Genomic DNA, 15,498 nt, shown 5'->3' with positions numbered 1-15,498 from the left:
CCACCCACCAAAAAATTCCCCAAACCTAAACCACTCAAACATCCACACAACAGACCAAGTAGTGCTGTCTAATAGCTCACTGATGGTGACACTTTAGTTCATTGTTGAGTGCAATTATAGCTCTGGGATAAAAGCTATTCAGAAGATATGTGGTCCTAGTTTTAATTGTTCTGTATCTTCTGCCATAAGGCAACAGTCTAAAAAGATTGTAAGCAGGATGGGAAGAGTCTCTGAGAATGTTATGTTACTTCCTCAAACAGGGAGATGTGAAGATGTCATCCAGGACTGGTAGCTGGAGCCCGGTGATATTCTGGGCAGTTTTAATGATTCTCTATAGAGCTTTTTCGTCTGCTGCAGAGCTGCTCCCATACCATGCAAGAATGCCGTATGTCAGGACACTCTCAATAGTGCTGCGATAGTAGGACAGAGTAGATGCTGAGATAGATTTATCTTCCTTAGCATTCTCAGGAAGTACAGCCTCCTCTGTGCCTTCTTCACAAGCATGTTAGCATTCATGGTCCATGAGGGTCCTCTGACATAAATGCCCAGAAATACTGATGGGGTCCTTCTTTTACACACCTCTTAGAGCTTTCTTTTGCACACTAGCCAGGACCTCCTTGTGCAAAAAATGGCTGGAGCTTGTTTCTTGAAAAAAATTCTTCAACTCTATATGTTCTTGGAACTTTTTCTGGCTTTTTATCTTTTTGATTGCCATTTTAACTTCATCCTCTATTACAATTTTACTAAGATAATTTTTAATGCTTTTCTTCTGTACTGTACATTCATTTTCCTAAGCAATTTTTAATTTCTAAAAAAAAATCACATATTTTGCTTTGTATTATTAAAACTTTGCATTATTCTTTTTGCTTGATATAAATATCCTTTGTTAAATTCTCATGATCCAATAGTCAGAAGAATTTTCAGTTACTCTTTTGTTCCAAGTAAGTTATAGACTGGAAATTAAACGTACAACTTTAAATCTGGTAATTTTGAAGAACTGAAAGTATTTCATTCAACATTTCATAGCAGCCACTGTTATTGACAAAAGATACTCACCTTGACAAAGTGTAGGAAGATCTGACCACTTCCCAGTTGCAAGACATGTTATCGTAGGAACACCTCCAGATATATATTCATAACCAGAGATGCACTCTAACCTCAGCGTAGTATCAGTTGGATAGGTACCTAGGTCTCCTCCTCCTCCTCTTACTGAAGAATGGGGAGGTAGAGTTGGGGTTGGACACTGAGCTGTAGATAAGTAAAAAATGAGGAGGTTCTGAAGTAGAGAACAGAAATAAAGGTCTATTACACTAGTGAAGCCCAACCATTCAGTTTTAAGGGCTTATGCCAATATTCTTGGGCATAAGTCCAGAAGTGTAGGAATAAGGTCAGGGCAACAGAAGCAGAAAACATTATAAGGGGAGCAAGAGGGCCATAATTGAGCAAGATTTTCTTGAAATATGTCAAAAGACAAAAGATAACAGATGGCAGGCCCACTGCTTACTTGGAATGCAGAAATTTTAACAGATGACCAAGAAAAAGCAGACAAACTCAACTTCTATTTTACCTCTGAAATGGTGATTTGTGTGGTACGGATTGGAAGCAAATGCAATATTGTAGGTACAGGCCAATAAGGATTGTTATAATAGGCATTAAATAGGCATCTAACCCAGGGGTTTCAAACTCGCGTTGTCACGTGATGTGTTGGGACTTTTTCCACCTTCGCTAAACCGGTCAGGGCCAGCATGTGATGCATCCTGCCCGCAGGCTGTGAGTTTGATACCCCTGTTCTAACTAATACACATTGCAATCTAGCCTTAAACACAGGTTGAAAGGAAAGCTACATCCTTTAACAGGAAAAAAAGTGAAGTACTACATTTAGAGAGCAAAAGATGTAAGACAAACATACAAGATGGTGGAGTCATGGCTTGAAATGTTACATCTGAAGATTTAGAGGTGGCCACTGATAAGAAGCTGATCACAAGTCAGGAGAATGAAACAGTTATTAGAAGGATTAATACAAATCTGAACTGCATTGCACATCTGAACTACATTCTCACCGACTCAAGGTTGACTCGGCCTTCTATCCTTCTGAGGTCGATAAAATGAGGACACAGATTGTTGGGAGCAATATGCTGACTCTGTAAACTGCTTAGAGAGGGCTGTAAAGCACTGTAAAGTGGTATATAAGTCTAAGTGCTATTGCTATTAGAAGAAGCACACATTGAAACACATGAAATCATTGTTTTCCTCTACTTGGCACCAGGAAAATCACACCTGGAGGACTGTTTGATTCTGAAACCTACATTATCAGAAGGAGATTGATAAGTTACAACTGCTTCAAAGAGCAGTAAACAAAGTTTCATTATGTGATGAAACTATTTTCCATGGCCACAGAAATTAGCATCAGAAATAACAAGTTGCAGAAGAGGGTGATGCTTGACATCACAATGACACAACATGCAATCTTGGGGCTCCAGGATTGTTGTCAATATATCTGTTTCTGGACAGTCCTTTTGGACCTAAACTGTTCTGAAGGAACAATGATAGAGAAGAGCATATCCTGCTGATCTCAGGAGCATCGCAAAGCCCCTGATTGATCCAGGAGAAAGCTCTTTTTGCCAGCTACAAGAGAAGCAACCAAAATGGCTGCCGAAGGTTAGGACAACCCTCTGAAACAGAAGCAGTACAGGATTGTGTCAAATTGGTGAGAAATTTTTTTATTATTAGAGAAGGGAAAACCCAAAGGAATTGGAATTTTAAAAAAAATTGAAGACAGAAGAAAATAAGTGGCGAATTAACTCTGGTATAAGACGATCATATTATCTTTTCTATCTTAACTTTGTTTTCTATGGATGAACTCTTTACAAATGCCTTGTACTTTTAAACTGGGGTTTCTTTTTTTCCTTCTTCCTCTATACTTTCTCCATTTTTTGTATTGGTGGATTAAAAGCTTCTTCTCTCGTAAGGCTGGGACGGAACATAATTTTTACACTTTTTTTCTCTTTTCCTCTCTCGGACAGAGAGGCAGAAACAGATGGAAAAGAGGTAATACTGCCATCTAATGCCTAGAGACTTGGCAATATCTGATAAAGCTATAAGCTTTGTTTACTGAAAGACTCAGTGAAAATATTTCGTTGATACAGGTGTTCCTTTGATGGAAAGAGAAAGCTTTGATTTGGAAAACTCCACTGAATTTGTTTGACCTAAAATGTCTCGGATGTCTTGGCAGTGTTTATAACCTGGAAAATGGCACAACGTGAAGAAGAAAAGCCACTAACTTTGCAAAGAATTTTCTTAAAAATTCAAAAAGTTTTAATAAACTTAAAATTATAGAGTAAAATTATAGAGCAAAATTATAGGGCAAAATTATAGAGCAAAATTATAGGGCAAAATTATAGAGCAAAATTATAGAGAAAGTACGGGGACAGTGATGAAGTTTGAGGACAGAGCTGAAAAATAACAGAGACATATGAAAGTAATGAGAAAATTGTTGACACTGACAGCAAACAGAGTGGAGGGAAATGACAAGTGTGAAATACGGAAAGGAGAAACTGATGAACCGGATCTTTATTTTGGATGTTAGAAAATAGATGAAGAAAGGAGAGAAAATTTGGCAGAAATAATGAGAGTAATCTCTGCAAAAGCACTAATGATAACAGAAGTGAAGCTGATAAAAAGAGCAGATAAAGGGTTTCGAATTCTTAGAAGATATGCAATGAACAAGTTCTTAAGAGAAGTCCACATAAGACTTACGAAGAAAACATTTAGAATACAGACTTTACAAATGGCAAGAGATATTACTACACTATCTTTGGAAGGATACAGGATGATGAAATGAAATGTCACAACAAATTTTTAGTTAAATGTAGTTAAATTTTGAGTGCTATGTACAATGTAATAATAGCTATAGTCAAATAAATGATTAATAATAACAAAGCATTTATATATACTAGATTGATAATATGAAATTTTATACAATACTGTAAGTGAGGATATGGAGATGATGGTGAAAAACCTTTTTACAAAAATTAAAACAATTTTATATAGAATAGAATGTAAAGATGTAATATCATTGGATGATTTCAGGATGATGTAATAAAATGTCATAATATAAATTTACTTTAAATGTAATATGCTTTATGTTGAAAGGATGTAATAATAGCTAGGCTTAATGGATGTTTAATAATTATATCAAGTTGTATATAAGTATATTAGATTGATGATACTAATAATGGGGGGAATATGGAATTGAAAATTATTAGAGAATGTTATAAATGCTAAAATAATAGAATGATGTCACAGTCAAGTAAATGATTAATAATGATAACAAAGCATTTATATATGCTAGATTGATAATATGAAATCTTATACAAACTGTAAGTGAGGATCAGGGAGATGATGTTGAAAAGCCTTTTTATAAAAGATAAACAATTCTATATAGAATAGATTATAAAGATGTAATATCATTGGATGATTTCAAGATAATGCAATAAAACTTTATAGTATAAATTTACTTTAAATTTAATATGCCTTATGTTGAAAGGATGTAATAATAGCTGGGCTCAATGGATGTTTAATAATTATAACAATTTGTATACATGTATATTAGATTGATGATACTAATAATGGGGGGGAACATGCAATTGGAAATTATTAGAGAATGTTTGCTAAAATGATTGAATGACTTAGAATAGGAGGAAGCATAATAACAATGTATGCAAAGATACCTTGATTGTCAATATGTGAATTTTGATAAAACTCAAGGGAGTACTACAGAAAGGACACAAAAAGACTCTGTAACCAATTGACACAGTGTGTAAGAGGCTTTTATGTTATATGTGTTGTGTGTCTGTGTTTGTCTGAAAATAAAAAAAAATATTAAAAAAAAGAAATAGCAAGTTGCAGCTACCTGGATTTCATTTAAATAGGTAAAAAAAGCCTCCAGATGATAAGCTCGTATAGCAATTTAGCGATGGAGGTTGTAGATTTTCCACTTTTGGAGGTTCTTAAGTAGAATCCCTCATGGATTTTATAAATAATTTTCCTATATTTTGATGGCTTCCGGTTTGGCGTCGCACCGGAGCGAGCTGCCGACAGATCCTCTGCTCAGTTCGTCCGGTCTTTGCATGAGCGTGGCCGCAGTAGGCAAGGTCCCTTCGAGGTGCGAGGACCTGTGGAGAGGGGAAGCATCGGCGCAGTGGAGGGAGAAAGGCGATCTCCCCCCACGAAGCGAGAGGCTCCCTCAGAGCGCGTGTAAAAGAGGTCGGCTGATTAATGGCCGACCAGAAGATGTGACTGCCAGCCTTCAACAAGGAAGGGAGAGACAGCTGCAGGAAACGTTGCGGATTGAATGACGGCAAACGTAAGATCTTGACTTAAAAGCCTAAATCTGAAGGGATAAACAACTTAACTGTAATAAGTACAGATACGTGTGTGGGCGCATTTGGTTGAAGCGGCTAGTAAAGACGAACAGGAAAGATTTGAGAGAGCCAAGTGACGGAGCCGATAGAGAAAGACCGAGACTTTGGATTATTTAAATTATTTAAATCTGGAGGATTAACGGAGGACGAGACGGAGGAGAGAAAGACAGTCAGTTGGATCTGCCCCCTTCGTGGGAAAAAGTGGAAAAAGTTTATGAGTCGCGAGGGTTTGAACCAGCTTTAAAACACTGAGAGCGCGGTGCCATATTACAGCCAGAGACAACAGAAGGACAACATTATACTGACAACAGGAAGTGATTGATGGGTGAGCTCTAAAATACTTTCAGAAACTCTGGCCTCTCCCGTCTCTTGTCTCTTCACGCTGAAACATCTTCCCCCTAGCTAGTAAACGCCTCCCAGATATTGCAGAATTAACTGCTTCTATGTTGTATAGCTCTGCTCTAGTTTAACTACCTTGCATGTCCTCCGGGCACTGTATAATTACTCAAGCAGCAACCAGAAGGTACCAAATTTGCAGCTTAAAGGGGGAGAACTGAATTAACGTAAATGGCAACGAGAACAGTAACTTTAACCAAAGGGAGTAAAAAGCAAACGCCTTTATCTACCCCGGTGAGGGAAAAGTCGCCTGAGGGCAGGCAAATGGGAGACAAGACAGCCCCAACTCCACAAGGCCAGGAGGTAACAATGGACTCTTTACAGGAGGCAATACTGAAGATGAGCGAAAATGTCACCAAAGGTCTGGAGGGAGTAAAGAATGAAATGCATGAAGTTAAGAATAATATGGGAAAGATTGAGGAGCGTATAGGGGCGATACAAGCAGCGCTGTCGAAAAATGAACAGGAAATTCAAAATGTTAAGGAGAGAACGGGAGTAGCAGAAAAAAGGATAGACAAAGTAGAGGATAAACTGGAATCTATAAACTCAAACCTGGAGGAGGCCATCCTTCACCTACAATTAGAGCGATCAGCATACTATTTGAGACTACAAAACGTGGAAGAAGCAAGAGACGAAGACCTCCGGGAGCTGATTGGAGAAATTCTGGGACTAGTCCTTGACAGGCTGAAAAATGAGGTCATTAACGAACTGGACGAAGTCTATAGAATTAATACAAGCTTCGCGAGATGCCATCGACTCCCGAGGGAGATACATGTGAGGGTGTTGAGAAGACAACTAAGAGAGGACATTCTAAGCACAATAAGAGGGGACTCACTAACGTATAAGGGTAAAGAAATCCTCATTTTAAAGCAGATTCCCCGGAGAGTCAGAGAGAAGAGAAGGAAATACAACTTCCTCTCCTCACAATTAAACAGACACAGAATCCAGTTCCGATGGCTTCTTCCAGAAGGAATGTTAATAACATGGAGGGAAAAGAAGTACCGGATAGATACTTTGGAGAAAGCTCAAGAATTCCAGGAGCTCTTACTAGCAGATGAAGAGAGGTTTAATAAAGAAGGAACCTTAAGACAGGAGGACACTATAACTGCAACTCAGTGGGAGGGGCGAGAGACGGGAGAGGTCAGGGAGCGAGAGAGATATGGCAGAGAAGATTCAAGAGCAAGGTCACCAATTGGGACAATATCTAAAGGTGCCAGCAAAGCGAACAACTTGTAAAGGAACGGGGGAATGGGAAACGAATGTACTGTCAGCTAATATAAATGGTCTTAACATAACTTCCAAAAGAAAACGTGTACTGTTGGATCTAGTGAAACAAAAGCTAGATATAATTTGTCTTCAGGAAACCCATATTAAAGAGAAATATAATAATTTGTTAAATTGTCCAAAAATTAGGTAAAACATTTTGCTCGTCAGCACAAACTAGAAAAAGGGGAATTGTGATGTATATAAAGGAATGGTTGAACCCCAAATTAATACATGCAGACAAAGAGGGTAGAGTATTAATGGTGGAGATAATAAATGGTGAAAAATTTTTTTTACTAGTTGGAATTTATGCTCCAAACCAAAAACAAGAAAGATTTTATGTAAATCTATACAAGAGGATAAATGAAATAAAGTGGCAAAATATATGTATTCTAGGGGATTTCAACGCAATAGTAGACGGTAAAATGGATTATAAGGGTATACACAAGAAAAGTACAAGAAGGAAATTACCGACTGCCTATGCAAATATGGTGAAGGAATTAGACCTTTATGATGTCTGGCGAACAATGAATGACAAGATACAACAGTACACGTTTTATTCTCAACCACATAATTCATGGTCCCGTATCGATATGGTCTGGTCAAACCCGGAACTACTCATGGATACTGTAAACATTGAAATAACAACGAACAAGTGGGCGACCACCACCCAGTCTTATGGCAATGGAAAGGGAAGTCAAGGACAAAAGCTAGGTGGACATTAAACCAGAACATATTACAAGAGAAGCAATTCGTACAACAAATAGAAAAGGAACTGGGCTATTTTTTCAAAGAAAACGGTAAAGAGCAGACTTCAATACAAAATGTCTGGGACACGATGAAGGCAGTTGTGAGGGGAATATCAATAGCCTATCTAATAAGAAGAAACAAAATGTATAGGGGAAAACTTAATACACTGAACAAAGAATTAAGAGAGACAGAATTGCTGATTCAGAAAGACCCAGACAATAGCAGGTACAGGGAAAAAGGAGAGTTAATCAAACACCAAATAAATTTGATCTCGCAAGAGGAAGTAGCACAAAATATTAAGAGAATGAAACAGAACTATTTTGAACATGCAAATAAAACTGGGAGATGGCTGGCCCACAAAATAAGAAAAGAGGAGGTCAAAAGAATTATTAAACAATTGTGTGACAAGGAGGGGAATCTGAAACAGGAAATAGGGGAAAAGAAAAAGATTGTACAGAATTACTATAAGAAATTATATACACCGGACGAAATCAATAAACAAGACACTAGAAAATACCTAATAAAGCAGAAACTTCCAGTCTTGCCGGAGGAGATGAGAGAGATGCTTGATAAGGAAATCACACAAGAAGAACTGAAAAAGGCCATTCAAAAACAAAAAAACAACAAAACTCCTGGTCCGGATGGGCTTCCGTCGGAAATATACAAAAAACTTCAAAACGTCGTAGAAGACAAATTATTAGAACTATTCAATGAGGCACTACAAAATGGTAAGGTCCCAAAATCATGGGAGGAAGCTTACATCACCCTAATACCAAAGGAAGAGGCGGATAGTAGTAAGATTCAGAACTATAGACCTATATCTCTGTTAAACGCAGATTATAAAATTTTTACATCAATATTGGCGGAAAGGCTAAAAATAATATTAAACCAAAGTATCCATCCAGATCAAAACAGCTTTCTCCCAAAAAGACATATTCGGTACAATACAAGAATGATAATCAATACCTTGGAATTCTACGAAACAAGATCCGAGAAACAAGTAGCTTTAATTTTTGTCGACGCCCAGAAAGCTTTTGATAACTTAGATTGGAACTTTTTAACCACACAATTAAAAATGATGAAATTTGGCAATAAATTTATAAAGATCATAGAAGCTATATATTCACAACAATCTGCAAACATCATAATTAATGGAGAATTAACAGAGAGGGTACAAATTGGAAAAGGTGTTAGACAGGGGTGTCCGCTCTCCCCATTACTATTTATTATGTCCTTAGAAGTTCTCCTAAGTCGGATAAGATTAAACCAGGAAATTAGGGGGTTGACTATAAAAAAAGAACAATACAAAACACAGGCCTTCGCGGACGACATGGTCTTTATTGTGGAAGACCCACTAATTTCAGGACCGTATTTGATGAAGGATATTGAGAACTTTGGGCGTGTGGCCGGATTAGAAATAAATAAGGAAAAAACTAAAATGATTATAAAGAACTTTCCCAAAAATCAGATTGGAGAACTAGAGAAAATAATGGAAATAAAGGTAACCAAAAAAATTAAATACTTAGGGATCTGGCTGACTGCGAAATGCTCTTCCATAAAAGAAGATAACTATGATAAACTATTACAAAATATCCAAAAAGATTTAAAAAACTGGTCGAAACTACAAATATCATTGATGGGAAGAGTCGCAGTAATCAAGATGAATGTTTTGCCAAAAATCCTCTACCTATTTCAAACGGCACCGGTCAAATTAGGGGAAAAATTTTATAATGATTTAGACAAAATGGTACGAAATTTTGTATGGAATGGCAAAAAGCCCAGGATAAAATATAAACACCTTCAGGATAAAAGAGCACAAGGGGGAATGGGCCTACCGGAGTGGAAAACATATCATCAAGCAGCAACAACTATGTGGACAAAAGAGTGGGTAATGTTAGCCAACAAAAGAATCTTAACGATAGAGGGCCATGACCTGCAATATGGGTGGCAAAACTACCTATAGTGCGAGGGAAATAAAGTCCACAATTATTTTAGTAGACACCACTTAAGAGGGGTATTAATCAAGAACTGGCTGGAAATCAGAAGGAAATTTTACACCCAACTTCCCAAATGGATATCTCTGACGGAAGCCCTGATATACCCGAATTTGATAAACTTTGATAAAATTGTTATTTACCAACAGTTGCTAGATGATCAAAATAGACTAAACTCTAGGGAAAATTTGTCTGAAAGGGGAATAAACATTGATTGGTGGCCATACCTTCAAATTCAAAATAAACATAGATTAGACTTAGCACAATTTGGCTTCCAGAACAAGGACCAGGAATTGGACAAAATTTTAATTGGACCAGATGAGAAAGTAATCTCGAAATTATACAACTGCTTCCTGATTCGAAAAATGGAAGCAGAAAGAGTAAAAGAAGTCATGGTAACCTGGGCCCAAAATATCGGCCACACGATAGATCTAGATGATTGGGAAAGGGTTTGGGAGTGGAACTTGAAATTGACAAAATCGACGGCCTATAAAGAAAATATATACAAAATGTTCTACCGCTGGCATCTTCCTCCGACAAGACTGGCAAAAATCTCCCCAAAAGTATCGGCCAAATGTTGGAAATGTAAAACAATGCTGGGCACGTACTACCACATGTGGTGGATGTGTCCGGTTGCCAAAACGTATTGGAAGCAAATACTAAGATGGCTGAACGGAATCTTGTCAATGAAATTATGTCTAAACCCGGAAACCTTCCTATTAGGGATAACAGATCAAAAAATATGTAAAATCAATCAATACCTTCTCGTCCATATTTTGACAGCGGCAAGGATTGCTTACGCACAGTGCTGGAAGAGTGAAAATGCCCCCACCAGCACTATGGTGATGAATAAAATCTTAGAATTAGCAGAAATGAACAAATTGACGATGCGGATTAATGATAAAGAAGATACAGACTTTTATAAAGTCTGGGAGAAATTGTACAAATGGCTTGATGAGACAGTGAAGATTTAGACATAAAAGGAGATAGCTGACTAACTTAACACGACTCAAGCAACAACCCTAACGAACAACATACAAAAACTGAGAGATAAGTGAGAGGAGAAAAGTATTAGAGGTGAGGATTCACCGTTGACCAACTCTGCTAGACCACAACGTTGGGAATATTTGAAAAGCTGATAGGTAATCCGTTACAACTACCTGCATGGAATTAGCAACCAAATTTCATTCTAGGTAAGGCGAGATGAGCAATGGGAGATGAAAATAATTCTTCATCTTGCATCTTGTAAAGCTTGCCTTTTTTAAATAAGGAAAGGAAAGAGAACCGGGTCGTCCTCAGTAGAGGAAAATATGTAAATGCAACAAAGGTTAGATTGGAGGGAGGGAGGGGTAGTAGGAAAGACAGGATGGAGAGGAGAAAGGAGAGGAACAGGAAAAAGGGAAAGGCAGGAGAAGGGGGGGAAGGTTAAAAAGGAGGAAGAGAAAGGAGAGAAGGGAAGGGAGAGGTGGAAAGAAGGAAGGTGAGAAGAAAGAGAAGAAAGTGGGACAGGACGGAGGGAGGGAAGAAGGTAGGGAAGCAAGGAGGGAAAGAGGGAGGGAAGGAAGGAGAGAAGGAGAGTAGATAGGAAGGAGGGAAGGAAGGAGGGAACTTAAGAGAAGAGAAAGGAAGGAGGGAAGGAGGAAAGGAGGGAGGGAAGGTATGAGAGAAGGAGGGGGGATGAAGAGAGGAAAGGGAAGGGGAAGGAAAGGAGGAAAGGAAAAGAAAGGAGGGAAGGAAGGAGGGAAGGAGAGAAGGAGGGAGGGAAGGAAGGGGAGTGGGAAAGAAGAAACAAGGGAAGGAAAGAGGGAGGGAGGGAAGAAGATACCTAACCTTTGATGTCTATAATGATTTTGATACTATGGGAATGTCTTGAAACGCAGTCAAATGTAAAGCAAAACAGTGGATGTTGTATTGCCTTTTACCAGTTATTGGTTGTTGTATTTTTCTTTTACTAATAAAAATTTATTTAAAAAATAAAATAAATAATTTTCCTATATTTTGCAGTAAGTCAGACTAGTTAATCTTTATGGTTTCTTCCAAATCTACAATTTTCTCATTTTCTTCTTCACTGCACAAAAAAATACTGTTTAACAGGAGCTTAAAGCTACTATCCTATTTTAGCTTATTTTTAAAGGCAGATTTAAAACCATTGATTCGTTTAGAGGTGGGAGAAACCTCAAATGCAATTTACCAGATTTCCTGCATGGATTGCCCCCAGCAACTATGTGGGACAGACTGAGAGGAAGCTAACCATCAGACTGCAAGAACACAAGTGAGCACTTAGACAAGGAGACTCAAACTCATTGATAGCTTCACATTACAATGAACAAGGACATGTTTTCAACTTCATAGCTACAATTGTTGGCTGAGAGAAACAAAAATAGTCAGAGAAATGATTGAAGCCTGTCAAACTGGTCCATCAGTGGAGGAGTGCTGATTTACCACCAGCTAATCCGATACTTAGGAGCTGAGGGTAACAGCAGTAGAAGAGCCAGCCATCAGCACTCTAATTAATAACAGAAGGCTACCTACAACCAGGAATCATATAAATACAAAATAGAGAACAGCCCAGTACACATCTTCTGGAGAGAAAAGTTCCCCGACAATGGACTCTAATATGAGCCTTAAAGCTTGGAAGAATAAACCTTTGATCCCTTGACCGATTCAGATTGGATCCTACAACATTCTCATGGGACACGTACCTTCATTCACAAAAAATATTTTATTTGCTTTTTAACATATTTGTAACTTTGGGCTTTGCTTGTGCAGTTATAACAGACTATGTGAACATTGCCCTACCAGTGACTAAAATAATCCTTAAATAAACACACATTCATCTGACTCTGCTTCAGAGTCCAGATTTTATGTTCTGAAACAGAAGTGCACTTCTTGGCTTTCAGTCCCAATCTGAATTGCGGTTTGGCTTCTGTAACTCAAGAAACCAACTCATAGAGAAAAGGTCAAGTGAACAGGTCAAAAATGGAGCAACCAACGTCTTCCCGATAGTTAGTTACATTTCTGTTTGAGAAAGGACAACAAACGTCATTCACAAAACAACTATGATGATGTTATGTCAACAAACATGTCCTTCAAATAAAGCCTTGGCTCCCATTATGAGCAGTAACTATGATGTGTTTAAAGAGCCTCAGTTCAGGTACTCAACTACCTCAGCCTTCCCAAAGACAGATCTGGCTAAACACTCAGCTGTTTCTGAATCCCACAGTCAACCAAAGGGTCCCGGGGTAGGGAATGACGGATAAAGAATCCACAGTCATCGAGGAGCCACTAGGCTTGATCCGTGGTGGTGAAGTGGTTAGAATGCAACACTACAGGGTACTTCTGCTGACTGACTGCTGCCAGCAGTTTGGGTCTCATCCACTCAAGGTTGACTCAGCCTTCGCAGGTAGGTAAAATTATTGGGGCAATATGTTAACTCTGTAAAACAAGTCTTAGAAAGGGCTGTAAAGCTGTATATAAGTCTAAGTCAGGGATCCCCAAACTTGGCAACTTTAAGACTTGTGGACTTCAACTCCCAGAATTCTCCAGCTAGCTAGCTGGAGAATTTTGGGATTGAAGTCCACAAGTCTTAAAGTTGCCAAGTTTGAAGACCTCTGGTCTAAGTACTATTGCTAGTGCTACTGATCCGACAGAGCAAACAGCGGCAAATGGGCGTGGCCTTCGCAGCAGGCACTGACAGCAGAGAGCGACAGTAGAGAGTCCCTTGCTGGCGTCTTTCTTTTTTCTCCCCTCGACTCAAAAAGCTGAGCTGCCTTTCCGGTAAAGCAGCTGGAGCAGCAGCTCTGCCTGGCGACGGGGCCTTTCTCCTTCTGGGTCGCAAAGCAACAAAGAGATCGCGGCTGCCCAGCGCAAGGGACAAAGCGACTCCCGCGCCTTGTCGAAGGATAGGCTCCCTTCCATAAGCAATAACTAAGGAGCTCCCCACCCCCACCCCCACCCCCGCCCGCTCCGTTTAGAGCCCGAACTTTAGCGGGCTTTTTAAGAGGCGCTTCTTACTCACACAAAGCCCTGGACGAGAACAGCAGCAGGAGGAGCAAGGCCGCCGGAAGAGCCTCTTCGGAACAAGAAGCGAAAAGACCCATCGTTGATCGCAGAAGGAAACCGAAGAAAAGACTCCGGGAACTTAGAGGCAAGGAAAGGGCGGCGCGTCCAAATTCCCCCGGATGCTGACAACCGCAACGCCGCCACTTTTCTGGTAAATGGGCGTGAGCTGCTTCGTCTTTATATAGCTCGACGGTAAAAACGTCATGACAAAGAGGAAGGGCGTTTCTAAGGCGACGGCGCTTTGCTCCGCCGAACAAGGGTAAAGCTGCTGAAAAAGCACGTGTGGCCTCGAACGGGAACTTGGAGTCAACGGAAAGGCGGCGATTTGAGGGCGCGCCGTAAAAGGAGTTTGAAGAAATTTGCGGTGGTTAACTCGGAAAGGAAAGGGAGAAGGAAACAAAAACAACCCCGCGGAGGTTGTAAAATGATGGATTCAGGTTACAAAGCTGGTATATATTTTTAAATCTCCCCCCGATTGTCGACAGCTGTTGTTAGGTTTCAGTTCTCATAAATGGGGATAGCATGACTACCCCCCCCCCCGGCTCTTAAACTCTATAAAGGTTCTGGAACTGAAGACCCAACAAGGCTGGAGAGATTTCAACTGGGAAAATATTGGTTGATGGTGCGTGCTTGCGGTTGTATTCTCATTAAATGCTTTTTAAAAAAAAATCACGTTGTATAAAATGGAATAGGGATAGAGCTGGATGGCACCCTGGAGGTCTTCTAGTCCAACCCTCCTGGTCAAGCAGGAGAACCTGTACCGTTTCAGATAAGTGACTGTCTAGTCCAAAGATCTTCAAACTTGGCAACTTTAAGACTTGTGGACTTCAACTCCCAGAATAGCTGGCTGGAGAATTCTGAGAGTTGGAAGTCCACAAGCCTTAAAATTGCCATGTTTGAAGACCTCTGGACTGGTCTCTTCTTAAAAACTCCCAATGATGGAGCACCCATGATTTCTGAAAGCAAGCTGTTCCACTGGCTAATTGTTCCTCACTGTTAGGAAGTTTCTCCTTAATTATATGTTATTGACTAGCTTGGTGTAGTGTTTAAAACACCAAGCCAGAAACCAGGACAACATGGGTTCTAGTTCTGCCTTAGACACAAAGCCAACTGAGTGTCTTGGGCCCAATAACTCTCTCTCTCCCCCCCTTTCTCCCCTAGGAAGGAGGCAATAGCAAGCCACTTCTGAAATATTGCCAAGAAGACTGCAGGGACCAATCCAAGCAGTCCTGTCTCCTAGCAACTATCTGGAGAAAACCCTCATATTGGCAAGATTTCAGAAGTGGTTTGCCATTGCCAATTATTCATGTTAGACCATCAACAAAAGCGGAAGTAGGAAATACAAATTACTTTTGCATTTAGCCGTAAAGCAATTGCATCTTGTATGTTTAAGTTACTTCTAAAGAATTTCATTTGATTCCAAGAAACTTAGCTTTTCAACAAATACAAAGGAAACCAGTTTTGAATAAGCAAATATAGGATTGTGCAAAAAAGTAAACATGATAAAAAATAAAGTGAACGGTTAAACTTTTTACCTGCACTTTTTATCATGTATCTTATTTTCTTCAGTTGACAAAAATTGCAAACATTTATATTAATAATTAGAAATA

At 39.3% G+C, this 15,498-nt stretch overlaps 1 protein-coding gene across 3 annotated transcripts in view; it reads right to left on the bottom strand.

Annotated features, from left to right (window-relative positions):
• The window catches only part of LOC116508918 (zona pellucida sperm-binding protein 3 receptor-like), a 42,862-nt gene extending 28,242 nt beyond the window's left edge, over positions 1-14,620 (bottom strand). Inside the window, exons 1-2 of one of the 3 annotated variants that reach the window (XM_032217734.1) lie at positions 13,845-14,620; positions 1,057-1,248 (exon numbers count right to left, since the gene is read on the bottom strand). In XM_032217734.1, the coding sequence (XP_032073625.1) occupies positions 1,057-1,248; positions 13,845-13,926 (274 nt within the window). In that variant the 5' untranslated portion in view covers positions 13,927-14,620. The remainder of the gene's footprint in view (positions 1-1,056; positions 1,249-13,844) is intronic. The other 2 variants (XM_032217733.1, XM_032217735.1) reach the window with 2 other exon arrangements.
• Positions 14,621-15,498: the final 878 nt, after the last annotated feature.

This window comes from Thamnophis elegans, chromosome 5, assembly GCF_009769535.1.
Source record: "Thamnophis elegans isolate rThaEle1 chromosome 5, rThaEle1.pri, whole genome shotgun sequence".
NCBI lineage: Eukaryota > Metazoa > Chordata > Lepidosauria > Squamata > Colubridae > Thamnophis > Thamnophis elegans.
Note: the sequence above shows the minus strand (reverse complement) of the source record. Positions and strands in the feature narration are given on the sequence as shown.